This window comes from Pituophis catenifer, unplaced genomic scaffold (assembly GCF_029215685.1).
Source record: "Pituophis catenifer annectens isolate HBS135680 unplaced genomic scaffold, rPitCat1.0.hap2 SCAF_1, whole genome shotgun sequence".
Lineage (NCBI taxonomy): Eukaryota > Metazoa > Chordata > Lepidosauria > Squamata > Colubridae > Pituophis > Pituophis catenifer.
The window spans coordinates 306,137,723-306,162,073 of NW_027256881.1; the positions used below are offsets into that span (position 1 = coordinate 306,137,723).

The following is a 24,351-nucleotide window of genomic DNA, read 5'->3' on the forward strand; positions in this document are numbered from 1 at the left end:
CAGAGTTGGCATGCAATACTGCATTTTAACCACTGCGCCACCACAGCTCCAGGCCACCACAGACAAACACAGCTTCAATATAAACTGGAATCTACTCACATAAGCAGTGCACGGAAACACTGAATGAAAGCCCTAATCAGTGCAATACTAGGTGATTGTATTCCAAGCGGCCTTCCCTGCAAACGTTTAGAATTTTCTCCCACTGTGATTAGCTTTACTGCATTTCTAGTTTTTTAAAACTTGTAAACATTAACTAAAGAAGACAGATATATAGTTCTAAAGGGTAAATCCTTAAATTTTAGAATCCATAGGCATGCTGTTTTAATTTTAGTTATTTCAACCTATTTCAGCAGCAGCGTATATAAGCTAATTGCAACAGTTCCACACAGTATTATTGGAAAATCCATTTTTTCTTCTTGTAAGTCAATGAACAATAAATTTCAATACAGTAACGAAGGACAAATCAAAACAAAACATTTTTAAAGGATTCCACATCCCAATAGAACTTTTATATATAATTATGTTTACAAAGATATGTACATTTCACCTGTACTTTGTCACAATAAATTGATTAAAAATTCAGTTACAGGTGCCTTCATTAGTTAAAGATTTCTTCTAAACTTCAAACTGCTGCATATTTCTGCAAGTTTAAACTCAACCTGTACAATTCCAAGGTGTTTCCATCTTGAATAAACAGCCATCCATAAAATCGGAATCAACTGGAAGCAAACAACTACCCATTCAACTGTATACTTTATCCTAGATGTATTTGGCTTATATATCTGGACTAGTATTTTTAGCAATGGGGCAGTTACGAATATTAACTTAAGAGCCTTATCCATACCTGCACTTAATGGAATACATGTTTGGATAAAAAAATAAACTCTTATTCTGTACATTTTTACAGTTGCTAAATTAGTCATAAACATTTTCTCCCTAGCTATATTGAAGGCTCATTAAACAAACATGCTAATCATTTGTCTTCATATCTTTCTTCAGTCTTCAAGCAGCAGCTCCAATTCTTCTATTGGTACCCGTACTCGCAGTTCTTTCTCAGCCATTAGATCGAGGTTCTCTTGCAGTTCATCTGGAAAGTATTCCATAGCATCCATATATAACACCTATAAATACAGAGGTCAATAAAGAATTATCAATTCACCTCAGTGCTATGATAAATCAGACCTAGTTTTCACTTAATAAAAGAACAAGTATAGAACAACAATAATTTATCAAACTTGTATGCTCCTTGACTCAAGAATTCTGGGTGGCCATAACGAAGAATTTAAAATCAAACATAAAAATGGTAGTTTTGAAAAAAAAAAAAAGTATCATTATTACAAAGTAATAAAACCTACTTTTGCCCACGGACAGTTTTGAAGCGCTCTGTAAAATATGCCTTTACTTTTTGCCTTATCTCCCAAAGACACCTGCAAAGGGAAGAGAAAAGCTGCATTTTTAAAAGGCAATTGTTTAGAAAAGCTGAGTTACAGTATATATATTTTAGTTTAGACATTAAAAAAAATGAATGAACATAAGTTGTGATCAACAAAAGAAAAGTGCAATTTTTCAAAATGCTCCATGTAGCTGGTCCAGAAAAAGGGCAAGGAAACCATCTTGTCTGCTAAGGCTCATTCATATTGTTATGAATTGCCCTTAACAGCCTTCTCTGGCCTGATAGCGGTTGTGGTAAGGGATGCAATTTAACCTTCCAAATGGGTACAGCAGGAGATAATTCCACAATATCAGGAACCAGAGTGAATTTTATGATGTCCCCGCACCCAGGATTTTAAGTGTGAATTAGGAAACCTCTGGTAGAAAGTAAAATACCCACATAACCACCTTTAAAATTGCCCTAATCCCGGGACTTCCGGTTTGCTGCTTGTAGCCGCCAGATGTTCTTTCGGGATTGTCAGCCCCACTGCCTGTAAGAGCCGCCTTCACAACGGAATGGCGGCTCGAAAAAACTCCGTTTCCATGAGGAAATGGAGATAGAGCCGGCTGGGGTGGGTAGAGATCTCTGCACAGTCCCAAAAGTTTTTCTTTTACTTTTGGGACGGAGCGGATGAGTCTCCCCATATCCCCAGCCGCTGCTCCGGGCTTTGGGAGACCTCTGCTATATGCAGAGCTAGGCGTCAAGAGCAAGCCTGCAAATTTAACAGATCAATTAAAGAAGACCTGAGCTGGACCTGTGCTCCTGAATCGCAAGTATTTTACTTATTCTACAAAAGCTATTTAAGAAAGAAAAAAAGGAAAGGGGGAAAAAAAAAAGATTTTTAAAATGGCGACTGCCGCGGCTTGAGAAGAGGCTGAAAGGGAAAGTCCTTCCGTTTTCTATTATTACAATGTAGCGGAATAAATACTTTTGGCTACAATTGAAGACAAAACTTCACTTTCATGTTTTTTTTTTCCTGGAGATCTGTTATTGCTTTTGGTTGGAAAGAAGTTTTCTTCTCTTTTCTAATAAAGTTTGTCTGGGCGGAAACATAGCATTGAGACCTATAAAGTCAGACAAACAAGCAGCGGGGGGGGATTCCCCCATTAACAAATTACAAGAACAAGTTTTAAGTCTCCAGTCTCAGAAACCTGATTTTAACATAATAGAATTTCTCTTAGAGGAGATTGTAAGAAGGGATGAGATTGTGAATCAGCATCTTGAAAAATTTAAGCAGGAAATTAAAGAATTGGTGAAATCTAAGTTTGACTTTTTGGAGCGAAAGATTTTAAAAATGGCTAACGGTTTTTCAGAATTTATGATTCAGTTGGATGCAAATACTAAGTTATTAGAGTCTAAATTGGAAGAAACTCAGGATAATCTAGACAATAGAATCCAAAAAATTGAAAATGACTTGACAAATACTCAAGATAATAGTTCAGAAGAAAAACCTAAAATGGAGGCTGATCAAAAGACTGGTAACGTAGAAAATTTGCAACAGAGGATTGAAAGAGAAGTTTTAATGATGCAGTATAATTTCACAGAATATGCAATTAGACTGAGAGGTTTGCAGGAAAATAACAGAGATGATTTAAGGAAAATATCTTCTGAAATTCTGACTGGGATTTTAAAGGTTCAACCTGAGGAAGTGTTTTGTAGGATTGACAGAGTTTATAGAATAAACTCCTGGATTGCAAAGCAAAGGCAATTGCCTAGAGATGTGGTGATCTATTTTACAGATAAAGAAATTAGGAATAATATTGTACAAAATTCCTTTAATTCTACTTTGCAATTGTATGGAAGAAAGATTTGGATCTACAAAGAGCTCCCGCCCAAGATGCTAACGGAAAGGAAGAAATTTGGTTTTTTGGTGACTGAGTTAAAAAAAAGAAATATTCCATTTAGGTGGGATGCCCCAGTTGGTATTATATTGAGATATCAAGCAGAAAGATACCAACTAAATACTGTTGAAAGAGCTGAAGAATTTTATCAAAAAATTTTGAAAATGAATTTAACATCTTTAGGCATAATACAGTATAAGCAGAAAGAGTTGGAAATAAAGGGAAAACATCGAATTACAGAGGTTGCGGTAGATAAACTGCCTTTGGATTCTTTAGATACCCCAGCTGGATTATCTACAAATATGAGAGGGGTGGCATCTGACTCCAACGCGATGATTCATCAAGTCAAAGACAAGTATGGAAACCAAGTAGCTGATATACAATTGGTAAAAAAGAAATATGATATACAAAAACAAAACCAACAAGATCAACTTATAAAGCAGAATGAAAACCGATTAGTTGATACACAACTTGTAGAAAGGAAACCAGGATGGAAATTAAACCCACAAAAAGAAAGGAAAAAAAGAAATAGGTCTCACAAAAACAGAAACTTCTAAATCAAGCAACAGTGAAGCCAGTGATTTTAAAAAAATGAATGAATATGTGAAAAGATAGTGGAGGCGAAGTATTGGTTAATATTATCCTGAGGACAGTGACAGACCTCTGCAATGCCGTAATTTTGGGATGTGAAAAGAGCCTTAAATTGTTGGATTTGAATTATCTACTTTGGATTTCTTTCTTATATCAATAAATATATTATAACTATCCTGAGCTACAAGGCAAGAGAGCTACGCTGGGGCATGCAGAAGATCTGGTTGTTACCCACTAGGATGACGGGAATTAATAATCCTGATGAAAGCCACAATTACAACTATATGGAATATAATTATAATGTCACTCGGGTGGTTGTTTTTACTTTATATATATATGAGGATATTTATTACTGATGGGGGCAGATGATGACTGAAGATTTTGAACAAACTGTTGCATCAGGAAGCTATGTTACCCTATTATGGATGATGGACTCAACAATCCAGTGGAAAGACATCAAAGAAGATACTACATGGATTATAAATTTAAAGTCATTGTCTTTTTTTTTTTTAATGGAATATATACATATATATATATATGTAGGTATTTGGTTATTCGGGTCTTCTCCCACGTAAAATTGGAAGTGTCTTGGCGACGTTTCGACGAAGTCTCATTCGTCATCTTCAGGCTGGTGTTCTCGGCTTCGTGCTTCCAGGAGCAATGTGAGATCGCAGCTGTCTCTTCCTTTTAACTGCTAGTGGGGGTGTGAGCTGATTGGGTGGGAACTTGGCTGTGCTCTGATTGGATGGGGGGTTGGTTGTGCTCTGATTGGCTGGGGGTGTGTTCTGTTTGGGTGGGGGCTTGGTTGTGCTCAGCTTAGTCTGAGTTGCAGGGGGATTTGAGCTGGTGAGCTGCGTTGTTGTTGTTTGGCTTCGTGTTTGTGGCTGTGCGAGCTCTTCATGGTGGGTGTCAGTCTGCTTCATGTATGGATTGGAGGGGTTCCAATCCATACATGAAGCAGACTGATACCCACCATGAAGAGCTCGCACAGCCACAAACACGAAGCCAAACAACAACAACGCAGCTCACCAGCTCAAATCCCCCTGCAACTCAGACTAAGCTGAGCACAACCAAGCCCCCACCCAAACAGAACACACCCCCAGCCAATCAGAGCACAACCAACCCCCCATCCAATCAGAGCACAGCCAAGTTCCCACCCAATCAGCTCACACCCCCACTAGCAGTTAAAAGGAAGAGACAGCTGCGATCTCACATTGCTCCTGGAAGCACGAAGCCGAGAACACCAGCCTGAAGATGACGAATGAGACTTCGTCGAAACGTCGCCAAGACACTTCCAATTTTACGTGGGAGAAGACCCGAATAACCAAAGACCTACATACAAACACCCGCGAAAACCTGAGAAAACAAATATCGCACCTCTACGGGGAGGAAATCCACCATCTGACCAGGACCTATGAAAAACTCGAAGTCCAAAGAGCTTCCATTTTATGTGACCTTGCATTCCTACGCAACTGCCGAGATCAAAATTTAATCCCCACAGGCTTCCAACTGAAATTCCACTCCAACTCTGCAGCCACCAAACGCATTCTGAAAAGAACAGAACTAGCCCTAATCAGAAATGAACTCCACAGAAAAAGATTCCTCCTAGACCGAATCAACAAGGATCTCCTCACACTTCACCTCAAACTCAGCAACAAGATCCACCCCGCACTTTGGGACAAATCCAAACAACTTGCCGTCTGGAGAGCCGAAACACAGACCACCCTCAAGACAGACACACACACCAACAAACTCCGAAGACTACAAGAACGCCAGAAACAATCCCCTCCACCCTCACAGCCACACATGAAACAAACAGTGCATAACATCTCAGATAGGATCCTCACCAAAGCCGAAACCAATGTCCTTTCCAAAGGATTCAACTTTGCAGTCGCTCCCAAAAGCATCCCCACTGAAACCATTATATGTGGAGTTGAAACCAGCCTGACCAAAATCAACCCCGACGACGCAAACAGAATCAGACTCGAAATCACCAACATCCTCTGCACCAGCAAGCCACCCAAAAGTAACTTACCCAAAGAGGAACAGACAGCACTACTTAACCTGAAAGAAGACACCAGCATAATAATCCTACCAGCAGACAAGGGCAATGCCACGGTGGTTATGAACACATCTGACTACCAAACCAAATTAACCAACCTACTCCAAGACTCCATATACAAACCGCTAAACACAGACCCCACCACCTACCTGGAAAAAACCACCAGATCCAAAATAAAAGCCTCCCCCATCAACGAAGAGATTCAGCAAAGAATCATTCCCAGAGAGAAATCATCCAGATGCCCTAAGCTTTATGGTCTCCCCAAGATACACAAAGAAGGAACCCCACTTAGACCCATAGTCAGCTCCATAGGCTCACCTCTACAAAACCTAGCCAAATTTCTCGCCAAACAACTACAGCCCTATGCAGAATCCATCACCTCATACGTAAAAAACTCATTCCAGTTCATAGACATCATAAAGCAACAAAACTTACAGCCCAGTGACCTACTCGTGAGCTTCGATGTCATATCCCTCTTCACCCAAGTACCAATCAAAGAAGCCTTGACAGTTATCCAAAACAAATATAACCCCCCCAAGCACATCTTAGATCTGACCAACCACTGCCTATCCAACACATACTTCATCTATAATGGACAGAAATACAAACAAACAGAAGGAGCACCCATGGGATCACCCCTCTCACCTGTCATTGCCAACCTCTATATGGAATACTTTGAAACCCAAGCGCTAGAAAAATCCGATCACAAACCCAAACTCTGGCTCAGATATGTGGACGACACCTTCATAATCTGGCCACATGGGAAAGAAAAACTGGACAACTTCCTCACACACCTCAACAGCCTACACCCCAAAATACAGTTCACCATGGAAACAGAAGCGAACAACCAACTTCCCTTCCTGGATGTCTTAGTCTACAGAAAATCCAATGGCTCCCTAGGACACACTATCTACCAGAAGAAAACACACACAAACCGCTATCTGCACGCACTCTCACACCACCACCCTGCCCAGATCAACTCTGTAGCCAAGACACTCATTTCCAGAACAAAACGCTTAGCTGACGAACAACACCTAAAAACCGAACTACACACCCTCACTAACGTACTAACATCCAATGGATTCCAAAGAAATAAGATCACCAACCTAATCCAAAAAGAAACCCCCACTAAAATCCAAGACAGAGAACAAGAAAACGGCAAAGCCCTCCTCCCATACATAAAAGGCACCACAGACAGAATAAGCAAAATCCTCCACAAACATAACATCAAGACAGCATTCTGCACAAACCGAAAAATATCCACCATCCTAAGGAACCCCAAAGACAAAATTGAGTTAGAAAATCAAGGAGTATATGAAATCCCATGCACCGCCTGCCCCACCACATACATCGGACAAACCAACAGACGAATAAGTGCACGCATAGAAGAACACAAGAACTCAATCAGAAAAGAGGAACCAACTTCTTCCCTGGTCCAACACCTTAAAGCCACAGGACATGATATTGACTTTAAAAAGACCAGAACTATCGCCAAAACTGAACACTTTAACAACAGAATAATCAGAGAAGCCATCGAGATAGAAAAACGCCCACACAGCATGAACAAACGAGACGATACCTCCCGCCTACCAGCCATTTGGAAACCTGCCCTTATTGACAAACGAGTCCCTAACACGACGAATGACACCAGACCCACACTCACGAGAGCCACACAGGATGTCACCACCACACATCCACGCAGAAAGCAGACTCAAACCCACACCGATAATGAGCCACGACCAAGGACCAGAAGCCAGACCGCAGCTGCATCATTAGCCACTTTAAACCCCTCCAATCCATACATGAAGCAGACTGACACCCACCATGAAGAGCTCGCACAGCCACAAACACGAAGCCAAACAACAACAACGCAGCTCACCAGCTCAAATCCCCCTGCAACTCAGACTAAGCTGAGCACAACCAAGCCCCCACCCAAACAGAACACACCCCCAGCCAATCAGAGCACAACCAACCCCCCATCCAATCAGAGCACAGCCAAGTTCCCACCCAATCAGCTCACACCCCCACTAGCAGTTAAAAGGAAGAGACAGCTGCGATCTCACATTGCTCCTGGAAGCACGAAGCCGAGAACACCAGCCTGAAGATGACGAATGAGACTTCGTCGAAACGTCGCCAAGACACTTCCAATTTTACGTGGGAGAAGACCCGAATAACCAAAGACCTACATACAAACACCCGCGAAAACCTGAGAAAACAAATATATATATATATATATATATATACTTTTAAGCAGAGTGGGCAGTGGATGAAAGATATTAAGAAGTGTTGTGTATGGCAATTTTGTAGGAAAGTGGGTGGAAATAGGTTAGTTTACTGATTGATTAGTTTAAGAAAAGGGATGTTTAAGTGATATATTTAGGGGAGTGGAGGAAATGGATAGAGTTGAATAAATGTTAAATTAGGATTTATGGGGAAGGCTGCATTGAAATGTTATATTAATATACACAAAAGATTAAATGTTAAAGTAGGATTTATTATATAGTTTTAAAGTGGAAGGTGGTTATGAAATGTTGTAATAATATACAGAGATATGTTTGCGAGAGGAGAAAAAGGGCAGATTATTGCTAAATTGGGAGTTATAATAATATTATGCTAAATTAGAAGTTATCATACAATGTTATAGTAGAATGTTTTTTTTTTTGAAATGTATGGTTAAAGGGGGAAGTAACAATATTAATAATATATTTCGTAAGTAAGGGTCAGTATTTAGAGGAGGGAGTAAGGGGATGGTAAAACATTATGTAATCTGTTATGAATTAGGTTTTTGTTGTGAAGAAGTCACGGGGGGGATGGGTGGTGAGGGGGGGTTAGGGAGGAGGGGGGGAGAAAAAAAAAGGGGGGGAAATTTGTATTTGAAAACTTTTTCAATTAAAAAAAAATAAAATAAAATTGCCCTAATCCCACTCCCCAAAAGACAGATCCAAATTGTCATTTTGAGAATCTCTGAAGGTTTAAGAGGATGGGATGGTTTGTCCTACCCTAACTTAAAACAATTTAAGACTGAAATTGGGCCACAAATACCTACATTTGGGGATGTAAAGAAAAAAAAAATGAGAGCAAAAGGCCGGGTTCTCATTTCTACACTTAAATTTAAACCACATACTGCACAGGTGGAATTGTGATTTGGGCACAATTTTGGGCTACTGAGAAAGGCTGCACATGGCCCACAGGCCACCCATCAATTACTGGAATTGTAATTGGTAAAGGAAGAATGTACAAATCTCACTACTGTATAAGTACATAAATATATGACAATCTAATGTTTGCTTTCACAGATGAGGAAGCAAATTTTCTTTTTTCTTTTTTTCTTTTACAGTTAACTGCTTTCTCCTGACAATCTGCTCCTAGGTCTAGGAATAATATGGGAAATTAATGGAAAATTACAGGTTCACTTAAAGGTAAAGTTCCCTGTCCAATCATTTCTGACTCTAAGGACATGGTGCTCATCTCTGTTTCTTAGCTGAAGGAGCCAGCATTGTCCAAAGACATTTTCCATGATCATGTAGTCAGCATGACTGTAAGCCAAGGTGCACAGAATGCTGTTACCTTCCCACCAAGTGGTACCTATTTCTCTGCTCACATTTGCATGCTTTCAAACTGCTGGGTTGGCAAAAGCTGGAGCGAGGAAAGGAGCTCATTCCATCCCGCAGCGCTTGGGTCTTAAACCCAGGCTGTCAGTTTTCTAGCCCCTTACCTTACTTTAACAAAGACGAGACAAAATATCCAAGCAAATATATTTAATACATAAACAACTTTCTACAGTGATTTTGCAATCCATATACTTCCACTGCATTCATAGGCATAAAACCAATTGTAAAATGTACCGTTCTAAAAGCTTTTTTTTTTTTTTATGGAGAAATGAGTAAAAACACATCTTCAGAATATTACTAAGAATTTATGTGTCCCTTGCTCTTTATTACAAATTTAAGTTGTGCCAGTGTTAATAAGATCAAACATATTTTCATGTAAAGAATTTAAAATCTGATTCCACTCATCCAGAATAGTCTAAAAAGATGACTGATGAACAATGACAAGCTGAATATATATATGTAATACATGATAAAGTTGAGTAAGCAGCAAGATTGCAGAGAAGAATATAGAAGAAACTGACTGTAGTTGTTAGGTAACTTGAGGCTAGTTTAATCAATAATGAGGTCAGATAAATCTTAGTACACATTGTTTATAACCTTCAAATCTATGTGTAGCGCTATACAATTTTTTATTAGGAAATCATAATCTAAATCAGAGTAAGTAGCTACATTCCTATATGCAGGCTTTTTGTTTTGCCTGGTATGTATCCAACCCAAAGAGAAAGGTAAAAAAAAGTCAGTGAATAAATTATGAGACCACCCTACAGGGAGAGAGCTTAACTTTGGTGTCTTCTAATCAGCTTTCTTTAAATTAAAATCTGTACACTATGGACATTCTCTCAGTGAATACAAATGTAAATGACAGAAAAGAGAAAGAATAATTTTAAGACTGGTAATTGTTGATCTCTTGAATGAAAGGGAAGATATACATCAAGGGTAGAAGATGATGTGTGCTATCTCAGCAACCAGATCCGAGTTTGGTTTGAATCTGTTGAGCTTGAAGAACTGGACACAGTCCTGCCAACTGTGAGCTCAGCCATCTGCTCTTTAGATCTGGCTTGTCAAAGGATCCTGGTGTGTGTGTGTGTATGGGTGTGTGTGTGTGTGTGTCTTATGACTGGGTTCTAGCAGTGCCATGGGGGTCTGAATGGGGAACAACAGGCTTACCTGAACCCTAGCAAAACTGAATCATATAGAGTTTGGTGCCTGCCAGTTTTAGGATTATGCCTTTGTAGCTTCATGCTTTGACCAGTTACATCCATTCCTGGATCATGCAGGGGCATGTAAGTAGTGCTCAGTGCTCACAGGTACTCATGCCCTAATCACTTCCAGGTTCTAAAAGCTTTTAATCAGTAATATATTCAGAGGTTACCTACAGGATTAGACAACGTAAGGCAAATGTTGATTAACTCACCATGAAGCATATATACAATCTCCAGAGCAATGGACAATGAGCACCGTTTTCGGTCTGAATTGCATGTTCAAATAAAGCTTTGATTCGATTTGTTAACCCAATTTCAGGAATGGTTGAATACACATCTCCAGTCGGCTCCCTGAAGAAAAGCAAAAACAGAATGGTCACAAGAGAATCAAGAGTCTTCATTAGCACAGAGGAAAAACTGGGCAACATGATTCTATGTGACTAAGGTTCTCCTGAGGGCTCCAAGATAAACTGCATAGGATATCTCGCTTTATATTTAACATTTATTTTTCTTGTTCATACTTTCATTTTGTATGTATAATAACTTTTCTTGGCAATGACTGCAGTGGGGAAAAAGCTAGTCATCAGTTCATAAGAGGAAGAAAGACAACTAAACAACGAAGGTAAGAACAGAATTGCTGGCTGGACCAGTTAGATAAACCATGCCAATTGGATAGCCTAGAGCCAACATATGCCATCCTCTCCTGTGCTTGCCCATACATTGCTCATCTCCCTTAGGTGCCACTGCATTGGATTCAAGTGGGGCATATCCAACACAACTGACCATCCCAAGGCTAGGTGAATGGATAGGTTCTGCTTGAATTCAAGGATGACAGTGGTGACGAAGCAGAAAGAGAGGATAGCCTCAACAGCATCGCTCTATTCACTGATAAAACTTCCAGAATTTGTCTTGGCAGAACCTGGGAACAAACAAAATGCTATGGTCGCTTAGGTTCAGTCATCCTATCTGAAATGGCTGGCTGACAGAATGCGGTTGTTTCAGGTTCAAACCAAAACACCTTTTCTATTTCATGCATAACTCTTCTCCAACTGACCTGACCATCATTATAGAGATGACATTACCTCTGGACCCTTTCAATTAGTTTTTTCCTCATTTGCTCCACTTGGATTGCAAACAGCCAAGGCTCCAGCGATTGGGTAGTTCTTGTAACAGCATCAAAAAACCGTCGGGCTTTGCTAGCATTGTGAGACTTGCTTTGGATCTGGATGTATGAGCTCCAAAAAGACTGGTTGCTGGGATATCTCTTCAAAACCTCCAACAGTACTTCACGAAGAGGACTCAAAGGATACACACTGATTTTCATGTGGAACCTGAGCAAGCTTACATGCATGAGGGAGAGGGCTTCAAGAGGCGTAGTGAAATGTTGACCACTAAGCCTTTCTCCAGGATCCTTGTCTTTCAGCTTCTGAGAAACTTGACGATATACTGACATTGCAGAGTCAATTCCAAGAGTTAAATATTGGAAAAGTGTGTAACAACCAACCAAACCAACCAGATGGCTGGAACCATTAGCATGTTCTTGATCAGAAGTGAGGTTTTCAGTTAAACAATCTTGAAGTAGGTGCTCATACGTTTTCCGAGCTTTCAGAACATTCACTGATGATACTTGTCCATGATAAGGAACATAATGTCCCTTTTCAGCCAGTTTGGTCAATATGTATGTTGCACGTGATTCTACAGCTCCTTCTAGATTTACTAGTAATTCTGCTTCCAGTTTAGCATAAAGAAGGCTAAGATGACAGAATTGGGGGTTTTGGATTCCACTAATTCCAGCCATCCCCAAAGATGTATCAAAAACTTTTCTAGCATCTTCTATATTGCCAAGTAGCCACTCCAGGTAAGCGTATAGTTGCCAAAGCGAAACATTATTTCTGTTGTCAGGTGCCTTAAGAAGATTTTTAGCTAATTTTTTGCTTTTCTTGCCTTGCAGTTTTAGTTTCTTTTTCTTTCCCATTTTCAAATACTGAGTGACCTACAAAGTCAACACAATCAAATGAAGAAACAGCTTAAAAATGTAATGTACTTTGTATACAATACAATGATTTTATTTGTTTCTATGCATTCTAGCTAGGTCCACCAATCAACAGCCATATATCTTTGCTATCTATATATACTTTTTGTATTTTTACAAATGTTGTACACCAGGGGTCCCCAACCTGGGGGCCGTGGCCCACTCCTGGGTCATGTCCTATTCGCAACTGGGCCATGTGAATGGTGGGCTGGCAAGCATGAGCACAGTCCCACTCACATGAGCACCAGTGTTCACAGCCCCACTCGCACGAGTAGCACCCCAAAGGCTTCTCTCTTGCATGAGAGGAGCTGTGTATGCACGTCAGCCCACCGCTTGCCCGGCCCAGTCCCCCCCCCCCAGCTGGGCCACCAAGCCACCTGCTCCCAATGCTCTAAAACTGGAGCAATGAGAGCAGAGGCTGAATGGGACGAGCGCACCCTGCTCATCTTCACTGACACCCCATCTGCTTTTAGAGAGTCGGGCAGCCTCCGTGAGTTTGAAGGAGTACAAGACTGTGCCCCTAAAGGCTCCTCTTTTGGCTTCTCCACGCCAAAAGCTTTTCCAAACGGATGAAAGGCTTCGGGGGAGCAATGTTGCACTGCTTCAGGCCTTCCCTGCTTTTGCAAAATGTTTTTGCATGGATAAGCCTGAATGAGCATGCTCCAAAGGCTTCTCTTCTCTCTTGCGTGAGTGCGGCTGTGCAAGCGAGTTCACGTGCACACCGGCTGCTCATGTGGTCCAGTTTCCCTCCTCCCCCCATCAGTTCAGCCAGGCCATCAGTCCACAAAGGTTGGGGAACCATTGTTCTACATAACCTCTGCATTCATCACTACTCTAAAGCCACATCCAGAACATCCCATTCACAACCCACCATAGCATATGCAATGCCACAGGCTGAGATGTTGAATATTAAATTATATTGGTATCCTTTTCTATCCAAAACTGTCAACTGTATACATTTGATCTACTATCTGTATAAGACAAGAGAAAGAGCATTACCTTAGTGATTTCATACTGAAGCCAAAAAATGCATAGGTTAGATCTGTCTTTGCCTGAAAATAAGGGCAGCATCATATGGAAAAGATTCTGAATAAATTGCTCTCCTTCCTTAGAGTGAGTCACATGCTTCTCTCCTTGGACCACTGAATCCATATGACCAATGTTACTGACTCCAAAAAGAGGCATATCCAAAGAAGTCAGAATTCCTTGGTTGTTATATCCATTGTCAAATGAGTTATTTTCATCCATAGCTATATAGAAGGAAGAAGGCAAAAGTCTACAGCTGCATGGAACTCCTAAGAATTGCAAAAATGAGGAGAATAGTTGAAACTGAAGTTCAGGGCTGGAAAGTCTTATCAATGATGGTCCAAGGTCATCAAATAAAACCTACGAAATATATAAAAGTGCTGTTATTGTAAGGAATAAATTTGAAACAAAACCAGGCCTGAACCTAACATTTATCGGAAGAAAATAGAAAACAAGTTGACACACAATAACAAAATCAGCACTAGATACGCAATCCTTCCAAAATCTGGATGTATGCTGATCAGCCAAACACACACAAGCGAGGCGTTATAGAAAGAATGGTGCAGATACATTGTATTTTCTTTGAAATACGGGAGCTGATACTGCCACATTTTCTATGAAAGGCCTGTGTTTTTGAAGATTTGCCCAGCCCACATCTTCCTAGAAGCAGATGTAAATAGTCATTCAGTGTCAACTTCCATCTTTGACTCAGGTGTCTCCACCAGCACCATAAAAAAAAAGCTTATCTTAAAATAAATGTGGGTCATATTACATCATACCAACCTGCCTCTCTGGATCTTCACAATCTTCTAATGATGGTTTCTTGTTTTTTTCTGGACGCCAGGGCAGCCAGTGTCTTGCTTCCCGGGAACGTTCAATATGAAGCCAGTTTTGCCATTTTGGTAGAGATTTATCTTTTATTTCTTCTTCATCCTCTACATCTTCCTCATCTTCATCTATTTAAAAATCGCATTTGTGAATTTTTCAAAATTGCAGCTGGATATGTACGTTTTAAAAAGTTTATTCCAAATTTTTAAAAACTCGTTGTACGATGGCTAGGCCAGCTCATAATAACTAAGACTGAGAAGGATGAGGGTGCATGCAAGTTCAACATCTCTTCAACATCCCTGTCCTTGAATTTCCCATAGAATGATCACCTTTTAGAGATACGATGCCAAAGGGACAATGAGAATGATAAGATCAGGCCAAGGCAAACAAGTTTACCTAAATAAGAAGAGTATTCTTAAAGAAGAGTAATATGTTTTGAATTACTTCACCCTTAAAAAAAAGAAAGGTAAGAAAAAGCAAAAATATTTATACAGTAATTTTTAAACAAAGGGAAGTAATTCAGGACTTTTTTTAAAAAAAAAAGCCAGTTTGCTCTAGTGGTTAAGGCACCAGGCTAGAAACCAGGAGACTGTGAGTTCCAGTCTAGACTGAAGCACAAAACCAGTCCTCTCACTCAGCCCTAGGAAGCAGGCAATAGCAAACCTCTTCTGAAATCTTGCCAAGAAAATTGCAGTAATTTGTCTAGGCAGTTGCCAGAGTCAGCCAGGAACCAAAAAAAAAAAAAAAATCAAGATCACAGTACTGTTCATAATCAGTGAGCACCTTGTCCTTCACCAAATAAATGGCAAAAAACAAAGAAACTTAGTCCTCCAACTCACTACATGTTCATATACCTGTCATTCACAAGCTGAATAGATGTTACTGCTAAAAGTGTTTAATTGCACCAAAACCTTTATAGTTACTTTAATAATCTTAACTGCTTCTGCCTATACAAAGCAAATTACATAGCTCAATCCTTACCAAAATCAGAAGGACACTGAAAAGCAAAGAAATGTTGAAACCCTTCTGTTTTTCAAATCATCCTTTGGGACTAATTTCCCCCCCCCCCTTAGGTTCAACAAGATGATTGCAGATGGCTATTTTCCAGCTTAGCCTAACTTAACTAGTGCCTTCAGAAATATTGACATACAACTCCCATTCTTCTGCAGTAAACCAGACACTGTCTGTACTGGCTGATGTAAAATGGGATTTATAATTCCATAAATCCAGAAAGCAAAGAACTGGAGAACACTGTTCTGACTTGCGGACATAATGAATCATATCAGCGTGACTGAAGCAGTGCAGACATTTCATAAATGATCTATTTCTTTTGGGGAAACCAGAACCAATAGAAGAGTGTGACTTTATCATGTGCCCCGGCTCCTTTCAGATCTGAAATGCAAGGTATTTACCAGGTGGGTTGATGAGCACCCAGCCCCCCTTCTCTTGTTGATGCATCCAGGCCTTCCAACCTTTAGCTCCTTTTTCTCCAACTCGAGGCTCTCCGCTGTCCCAAAAGGGTTCAAAGAATTCCCTCTGAAATTGGGGGTGGAAAATGAATAAATACACGAAATTACAATCGCAATCCTTTAAAGAAGACTCCAAAAGTCATTAATCACTTTAAAATGTCCTTATAAAATCTCTCATTAAATATTCCACGGAATGGCTGGGAATTTTGATATAAATTTTTAGAACAAGTTATTTAAAAAGTTAGGAAAATGTCTTCCTAAGATGATTAATGCTGCCAAACATGTTCCTATTACTTTTTTTTAAAAAAAGCTTTTCTTCTTCAAAATTGCCCGAGCCATATATACACACTATATAACCTTAAACAATTGACTAATTGCATAAAAATTAAATTGATTAATATCTACACATATTATTTTTTTCTTTCCCCATAACTGCAGCCTGCTTTTGTTGTTGTTACCCAAGCCTAACTTGTCCAAAGTCATTCAACTCGCTCTCATGCCTAAGGTAGGACCAGAACTCACAGTCTCCTGCTTTCTAGTCGGGTGCCTTAACCACTGAACCAAATTGGTTCTCAGCTATTTATAATAATCTAACTATAAATAAAAGGACAGGTCACACAAACAATAAAATAATGAAGGAAGGAAGGAAAAAAAGGAAGGAAGGAAGAAAAAAAGAAGATAGATAGATAGATAGATAGATAGATAGATAGATAGATAGATAGATAGATAGATAGATAGATGATAGATAGAGCAATATAAAAATAATATAAAAATAAATAAATCTAAATAAATAAATACCTTCTCTAACTTAAGGACCACTACTTATCCTGGAGTCAGAATTATTAGTCAATTTGGCCAAGGCTGGAGTAATGGAAAGGGAGAATGACAGTATAGCATCATTCTTTAAAGAAATTGATGGTCTAAGACCAGGATATTTTAAAGACTGAAGGCTTCTCTATCAGTCTTTTCCAATTTAGGTGCCCTCCAGATTTGGGGCTTGAACATACAGGATTCCCCAGCCAGCATGCATTCCATCTCAGTTGTTCGCAGAGATAAAAATGTTGAAGGCTCTTTATTTTGAAGGAAGTGTAATACTGGCCAATTCGTTTTTTGACACAAAGCAGTTTTTAACCAGAACTAAGTAAACCAAAAGGGAGGGGGATTATGGTAGAAAAGGACAATGCTAAAGTTTCAACAAAAAAAAGTAGGTTTTTAAGATGATTCAAATATCAATTTTAAAGTGCAAATGAAAATTCTAGTTGTGAGGCTGCTTAATGTCATCCAGTATACCCAGTTAAACCATAATGATAGTGATATATAACGATAGCAACAAAATTACTCCTGCTTTTTTCATCCACAGTGCAGTCCTGGAACCAGAATTTGGAAGCACTCATATTCTGAATTAAAGCAATCAAATGTGACTTTGTCTGCCCTGGGATTCCTGACAAATTTATCGTACAAATTTATAGCATTAAACTAACCACAGATCCTGGGAATGTTTTAAATAAAAGAATAGCTTGCCATTTCTGGATGTAAAGATAAAACATGGTGTGGCAAAAAAAAAAAAAAAAAAGAACCAGATGCTTCCAACCCCCATCCTCTGTTATATGACAAGCCCAAGCCTCGTCATATAACAGTAAACAACTGCTTAGTTGTTCAACAAACCAAGCTAATGAGTTTATGACTAAGACAAGGTATAGACTTGGGACATCTCAGCTCATCATCATTACTTATACTCTTCACATAAAAGAAACATTATGTTTCAAGACATAAATAGAAATTTGTATTAACTGTGTTATCTACACTGGTATTCTGGTTAGAAGCCACTTTAAGGTTTGAATCAATTCCTGATTGAAAAATGATTTTAGAATTGCTTAGCTTATATAATCTTCAATCTTTCTGTTTTCGGAGTTACCATGACAATAAAGCACTGTAATCACCCCTTACCTCAAGCAATAAAAATCAATAAAGAAACCAAAGGATTAATACAGTTAAAGTCATACATCCTTGTGACATTTCTTGTTTGGTCTTTATTTCACCGTTCTAAGTTGGCAATGACAACCTGCCAACCACTAATATATTTGAAACAGCCTTGTAGGCATTTAAACTGTAAACAAGTATAAAGCAACCCTAAAATGCATAAAAGATCATTGCAAAACTGCATTCACGTTATTACGCTATTTATTGCTAAACAAAGCCTCCTCCTCCAAGCTGGTGATGCGCAGATTCTCATTCCTTCCCTCATCCATGAGCTACAAGGCAGGGATCTCCAACCTTGGCAACTTTAAGACTTGAAGACTTCAACTCCCAGAGTTCCTCAGTCAGCTTTGCTGCCAAACTGGATGCTTTGCTGGTTGAGGAATTCTGGGAGCTGAAGTCCACAAGTCTTAAAGTTGCCAAGATTGGAGACCCCTGCTATAGGGCACGACCCATTTGCAAGTCAATTTGGTCTAGGCTTATCAGATTGCAGAAATAGTCACTGAGCAATGCAATTCATGATCGTATGGTCCAGGGTACATGATCTAAAGTATTTTCAACATTAACATGTTTTCTAGTTCAAGGAGCAAATCAGGATTAATATCTCCATTAAGGACATCCAGGAAGATCAGTAGTTTACTACACAAAACATGAATTCCGATATATATGTTTGTGGAACAAAAAATATATATAGAACAAAGCAATAGCATGACCTCTGGGTATTAGAAATCATCAGCTGGGTTCATACCAGATTATTAACTTGTTTCAAATATGTTAGTTGGGGAAGGAGAAATTGGAAGGAATGGAAGAAGCTAGTTTTTTTACCTGTCCTCTTGTTGGCAGGTCTTTGACATTATCTGGTTTAAAAAAGGTAAAGTCAAGCATGGCTTGGAACAGGGACACAGCTTTTTCTGAATGGCCAGCCTGCCTAAGGAAATGGCACTGCTGAAGAAAAATGGCTTGGGAGAAAAAGAAACAACATTTCATGTAACAGCTGTTCAAATACAGATGACAATTTCCTTTTTTGTTATTTATGACTGCATCTCTATTAGCAAGTCCCAGAGTTTGAATTACAACAACTACATTAAAAAAATGAAGACATATAACCACTTAAGTAATGTTTTTTTTAAAGAAATCAAGATCGCCCATCAAGATTAAACATTGTTTTCCTTCAGTTCTGTCAAACTTAATCACTCCAAGATTTTACAAAACTGCAAATAGAAGTAACTTTTTTGAGAACAGAAGTCAAATTCATGAATGCGACCAGGAATATTTTGGAATACAGTAGGTGTATAGCCACTTGCACATTATGCATATTTTCTATTTCACTTTTTTAAAAAATCTTGTCACTTACCTGAAAACATTAAAAACTTTTATTTAATATGTTAGAAATGGAGGGGGAAAATGGCTGAATTAACCTTAGGAACAGAAGGAGCCACCTCCTTCCATATCAGGCGATTTTTGTCACTCGTTCAAAGTTGTAGCAACTCATCATAGGTCCCAAAGATAAAAGTTGTTTCAGTCAAATGACACGACTGCACTTGTGGTCATGTGCATACAAGGCAACTGTCAAGTCATAGAGTCATTGAAACAGTGAGTCTTGTCTTCTGACAATAAAGCCAAGTAGGCACATTTGGATCAACTCAGACTGACCTCATCTAAAACACTTCCTGAAGCATCCAACTTCCACTGTGTTCCTTTCTGACAGGTTGTCACTATGACAGGCAATAAAAGAAATAACCACTAAGTGGCAGAAACCTTCAGTGTAACTTTCTTCATCATCCCCTGTTCAAAGACTCTCATTTAAAGTCTGATGTATCTTCTTAACAAGATTTTTTTAAAAAACCTATATGGTTATAAATGACTGACAAATGCTCAATATTCTTAATCAATAAATGAGACTGTCAGGGAAGATCTACTCCTCATTAGAGGCACAATTTAAAAAGGAGCCTTCATTAATTCTGGCACCCAATAGCATTTTTTCTAACACTTTCCCATCTGGGAATATCTACCAACTTTAATACTCTGTCAAAATTAATTTACTCCAGTCCTGGCAAATACTGCTGAGATTGAGCCCAATGTAGTTCTCAAAAAGAAATAAAATTCACAGAAGAAAGGATTCAGTTGGGTACCTGAAAGTATTTTTAAATACTGCTGCTAACCTAACAACAAGCTCATCTTTCAACTATGTTCACTGATATCAAAAATAGCCAGCCCAGCTTCCCTGATCTGAGGCCTCCAGGAACTTACACCATAACTCTTGTCAACTCCAGCTAGTAGAGCACCGGGAATACTGAGGGTGATTGGAACTGTAGTCCAACCCTCTAGTCCAAGGTCAACAAACTCCAACAGAGGGCCCCCTGGCTTCTAGTGGGTTTATGTTTTAAACCCATATAAACCCAACTTTCCCCAACATAGCATCTCCCATATACGAAGAACGAATTCCCACAACTACTAACCAGCTTGGCAAATAGCGATGCTGTGAAGCGTTTCTGACTCTTATAGCCCAACTGCCAAACTGGAAGGCTAGGAACAAAGGAAGAGACTGCAGGATTCAGGGGAACAATTCTTTCGGCTGAGCAGGCAGGCTTATTTAAGGGTTTCCGCCAAGGGCAAGATCATTATTAATGATCCCATAATACAGCAGAGAACCGTCATGTATTAAAGTCTCTCTAAAGAAATTAGTTGAGATCTGCGTGGAAAAAGCAACTGCGGGGAACTTTTAGATCAAAAGGACCATTTGACTACGATTCAAAACCTGTTTTTTTATTTATGTTTTTTCACATTTTCTCCCACCACCCCTCATATCGGAAAATATGTTTTTGATTTTGAGTCATGAGTTTCATGAGTAAAGTTTCTGTGAGCTGTAGCACTGTCTACAAAAAGACCTTGATTTATAAAAGGATCACAAATCAAGGGGGGGGGGAAAGAGGAAATTGGACCCCCAAAACAGCCAATGAGAACCAACCATGATCTATGCAAACCAAAAACTGAGATGAGATCTGTTCTTTTTCTTCTTCATCATGCCTCATAAGTAAATACAAGTCCCCAAAGACCCAAACGTGTCATGACAGGAGAGGAGATTGGTCTCTTAAAGGAGCTCAGATGCTCTCTTACCTAGCATGGCTTCCTCTGTGCCTGGCAGTGCAGGATGCGATACCATACTGCCATCATTCACAGCTGATAACGTGCTCAGGCATTTTCCGTAACAGCCATGTGTTTTGGAGACAGTAAAGGTGCTGAACTGACTTTGGCAGAATAAGAGATATTTCTGCCACAGGGCTGGGTTGTTTGGGTGCAAGAAAATCAACTTTTGCCACTCCTTCACCACAGCAGATGGCTCCCAAAACTCTATGCATAATTTTAGCCGGGCTAGTTTCAGGTCCACTTCATTTGGGTTGTTTTCTATCGCTCTTTCCAAAATAGCCAGCTTCTTCTCTAGTATTAGCTTGGATGATATCTTTCTCATTTCCCGTTCTCCGTCACTGATAGCATAACAGCTAGGATGTCTCATGAGCTCATCCTTAAAAATAAAAGGAACAAAAAAAGAAAGAAAAAAGAATATAAGACATTTTAAGTAAAATTGAAATGGAATTGAGTGTCCTTTGGGAAAAACCCACAGCCAATCCAACTGCTAATTTTGAACTGGGTACTGGAGGAAGTGAAATCAACAGCCAAGGCACATGCACAGGCCTGCTTAATCTCCTCCTTCCAATTTGTGCAAGCCAGTTCAATCTGGTTCTCTTAGCTACATTCCAAGAGGCCATTTGACTTTTAAAGAAATATTTCTGAAGCTTATTAATTTTACATTAAAGTTTCTTCACACAGGGAGTCCTTGGGTTACAATGGGGCGCGGGATTACTGTCTCTAAGCGATGCGGTTCTTAAATAAGATCACATCACTTAGTGACAACAATTCTGGCAACCCCAGTTGCTATCATAACCCCAAGTGGGTCGTTCAGTAGGAAGCGGTGGCGTCTCAGGTAAGGAGCAGAGGGGGTGTTGGGGGGGGTGTTGCGGGGGAGTAGGAGGGGCCAATTGCAGGAGTGAGTGCAGGAAAGCCAGGGGACAGATCGCCTGGTCTGTGGTGATGTGAGTGCAGGAAGGCTGAGGATAGACAGTATGGAAACTGTGAGTGCAGAATAGCTAAGAGGTCTTACCAGAATGACTTGCAATCTTTCCTGCCACCTCTCCATTGACTTTGTTTGTGGAAAACTGGCAGGGAAGATCACAAATGGTAATCATGTGACTGTGGGACATTGCAACTCTCATAAGTGCAAGCTGGTTGCCAAGTATCTAAATCACAATCATGTCACTATGGGGATGCAGTGATGAATCAAACTTTGCATGTCACTGGTTCAGCACCATCACAACTTTGAACAGTTACTGAAGGAGTGATTGGTAAGTGATGACTACTTGTATCTATGGAGATTCTCAGTCATCCAGGTCATGGTTGTCCCAAAGATACTTTTCCAAGAGGCAACTGAATTTTTTCTTTGAAGACATTTCACTTCTCATCCAAGAAGCTTCTGACTGGATGGACTGGATTCTCCACTTCCAATCCTTCCATCCCCCACCATCCAGTCAGAGCTGAAGAAGCTTCTTGGATGAGAAGTGAAACGTCTTCAAAGGAAAACAAGAAAGTCCACTTGCTTCTTGAAAAAGCACCTTTGGGACTACTTGTATCCTCTTCTTTTCACAGAAGATAGAGTGGCAAAGCAGTGCAGAAATTGGTAGAAAATTGCACTGACAACATACTAATTACCTGTCAATTTCTGAGACCTGGTCTTCTAAAAATAGAGTGGAAATCTGCACAATTAGGGGGAAAGGGCATTTAATTCAATATGCAGAAAATATTCCAAAATCCAATCTGCTCCTCTAAAATAATTGCCTTTGGTCGTAACTCTACATTACAACCTTAAACCTTAATACATACATGCCTACCTGAAAAGAAACCAAATCCATCCATGCTTTGACATCCCTGGGATTCTCTCTGACTTTGCAGTTGTATTCTTCCACCTTTGCCATTAGGGGGGAGTCTACATTCTGGGGGTTCTCTTGAGGATCTTTCTTATTTGGTAAGCCATGTTCAGCAGAGGGTCCTTTTCCTTGTAACCACAGCGTGGTCTGCAGATCATAAACCCCAAGAGGGTTTACCCAGCTTGTAGAAGGAGCCTCTGATGGATCTTGTTGCAAAATTGGTATCCAGGAGGCTGAGCCAGATGAGGAATCCTCATTTTTACCACTGACATGAATGCCTTCTTCATTCAGGAGTTTCCGACCACCTTTTGTGAAGTAGCGTTCTGGTCGCTTAGAGGAAGATGTTTTTTCTGCTGCTGAGCTCTCCCAAATAATACGTTGCTCCTTAGGTTGAAGGCCAAGGCAGAAGTTGCTTCGTCTCTTATACCTTTAAAAGCAATAATTAAAACTGGCTATTCCCAAGGCAGTGGAGGGAGAAAAGTCTCAGACCCTAATCATTGTAACTTTAAGATTTTATTCTGGAATATTTCCCCTACAAACTCTCTGAGCCTTCTGGAGACTACTGACCTGTAAGACATTAGACATTCACCATAACCAAACCATGAAGTGGGAAAGCAACTCCTACAAATTCTGCACCGCTCCTCAAATGGCAAACACCAGCAGGACTGCCACCTCAGAAACCAAAACCTGAGGGTTAATCGTTAGTAGGCAGGTCCTTGATTTTTGCAATTATCTAGGGTCCCTTATTAAAATGAATTTATCAATTATTTCAATTTGTGCCTTGCCTTTTCTACTTAGAAGCAGGAAATATCACTTATTTTTACTTTAAAAAAAGAAGTAAGTTCATTATGTGTGGAAAGCACCAAAAGTACAAGAAGCAAGGCAATATAAATGGGCTGTTTTTAACGTAGTGCAGTATAGCAGCATATTTTCAAACTCCAAAATTATTTTTAAAATATTACAAATGAATACTATATCTATAAACTGAACTATCTCGTTAGGTGCAAGACAAGACACTGAGATTTAAATGAGCTCAATCCTGTATTTGCTTCTATCTAATGGGCAGAATTTTGCCAAACTATAGTTAAAACTTTTTAAACTACTGGAGGATGAGGATATATCTGAGAGATTTTTGGGGATGGCTACTCTGAACCTCTTACTCCCTCCAGTTCAAGACTGCACAGTCTCTTAATTTAGGGTTCTTTTTGGAAAAACTCTGTGTTGCCAAACTTTCCCCCACTGCTCCTACAGATGCATATTCCATCACACTGCCAGGTTGATTGCCTGGTCACAAACTGGAA

At 39.6% G+C, this 24,351-nt stretch overlaps 1 protein-coding gene across 1 annotated transcript in view; it reads right to left on the reverse strand.

The window, feature by feature from the left end:
- Positions 1 to 476: 476 nt before the first annotated feature.
- NRDE2 (NRDE-2, necessary for RNA interference, domain containing) overlaps positions 477 to 24,351 on the reverse strand; it is a 30,706-nt gene continuing 6,831 nt past the window's right edge. The window contains exons 5-14 of the mRNA XM_070941252.1: positions 23,015 to 23,477; positions 21,189 to 21,594; positions 18,897 to 19,030; positions 16,038 to 16,161; positions 14,581 to 14,753; positions 13,771 to 14,157; positions 11,822 to 12,732; positions 10,952 to 11,090; positions 1,356 to 1,427; positions 477 to 1,121 (exon numbers count right to left, since the gene is read on the reverse strand). Of these exons, the coding sequence (XP_070797353.1) occupies positions 996 to 1,121; positions 1,356 to 1,427; positions 10,952 to 11,090; positions 11,822 to 12,732; positions 13,771 to 14,157; positions 14,581 to 14,753; positions 16,038 to 16,161; positions 18,897 to 19,030; positions 21,189 to 21,594; positions 23,015 to 23,477 (2,935 nt within the window). The 3' untranslated portion in view covers positions 477 to 995. The remainder of the gene's footprint in view (positions 1,122 to 1,355; positions 1,428 to 10,951; positions 11,091 to 11,821; positions 12,733 to 13,770; positions 14,158 to 14,580; positions 14,754 to 16,037; positions 16,162 to 18,896; positions 19,031 to 21,188; positions 21,595 to 23,014; positions 23,478 to 24,351) is intronic.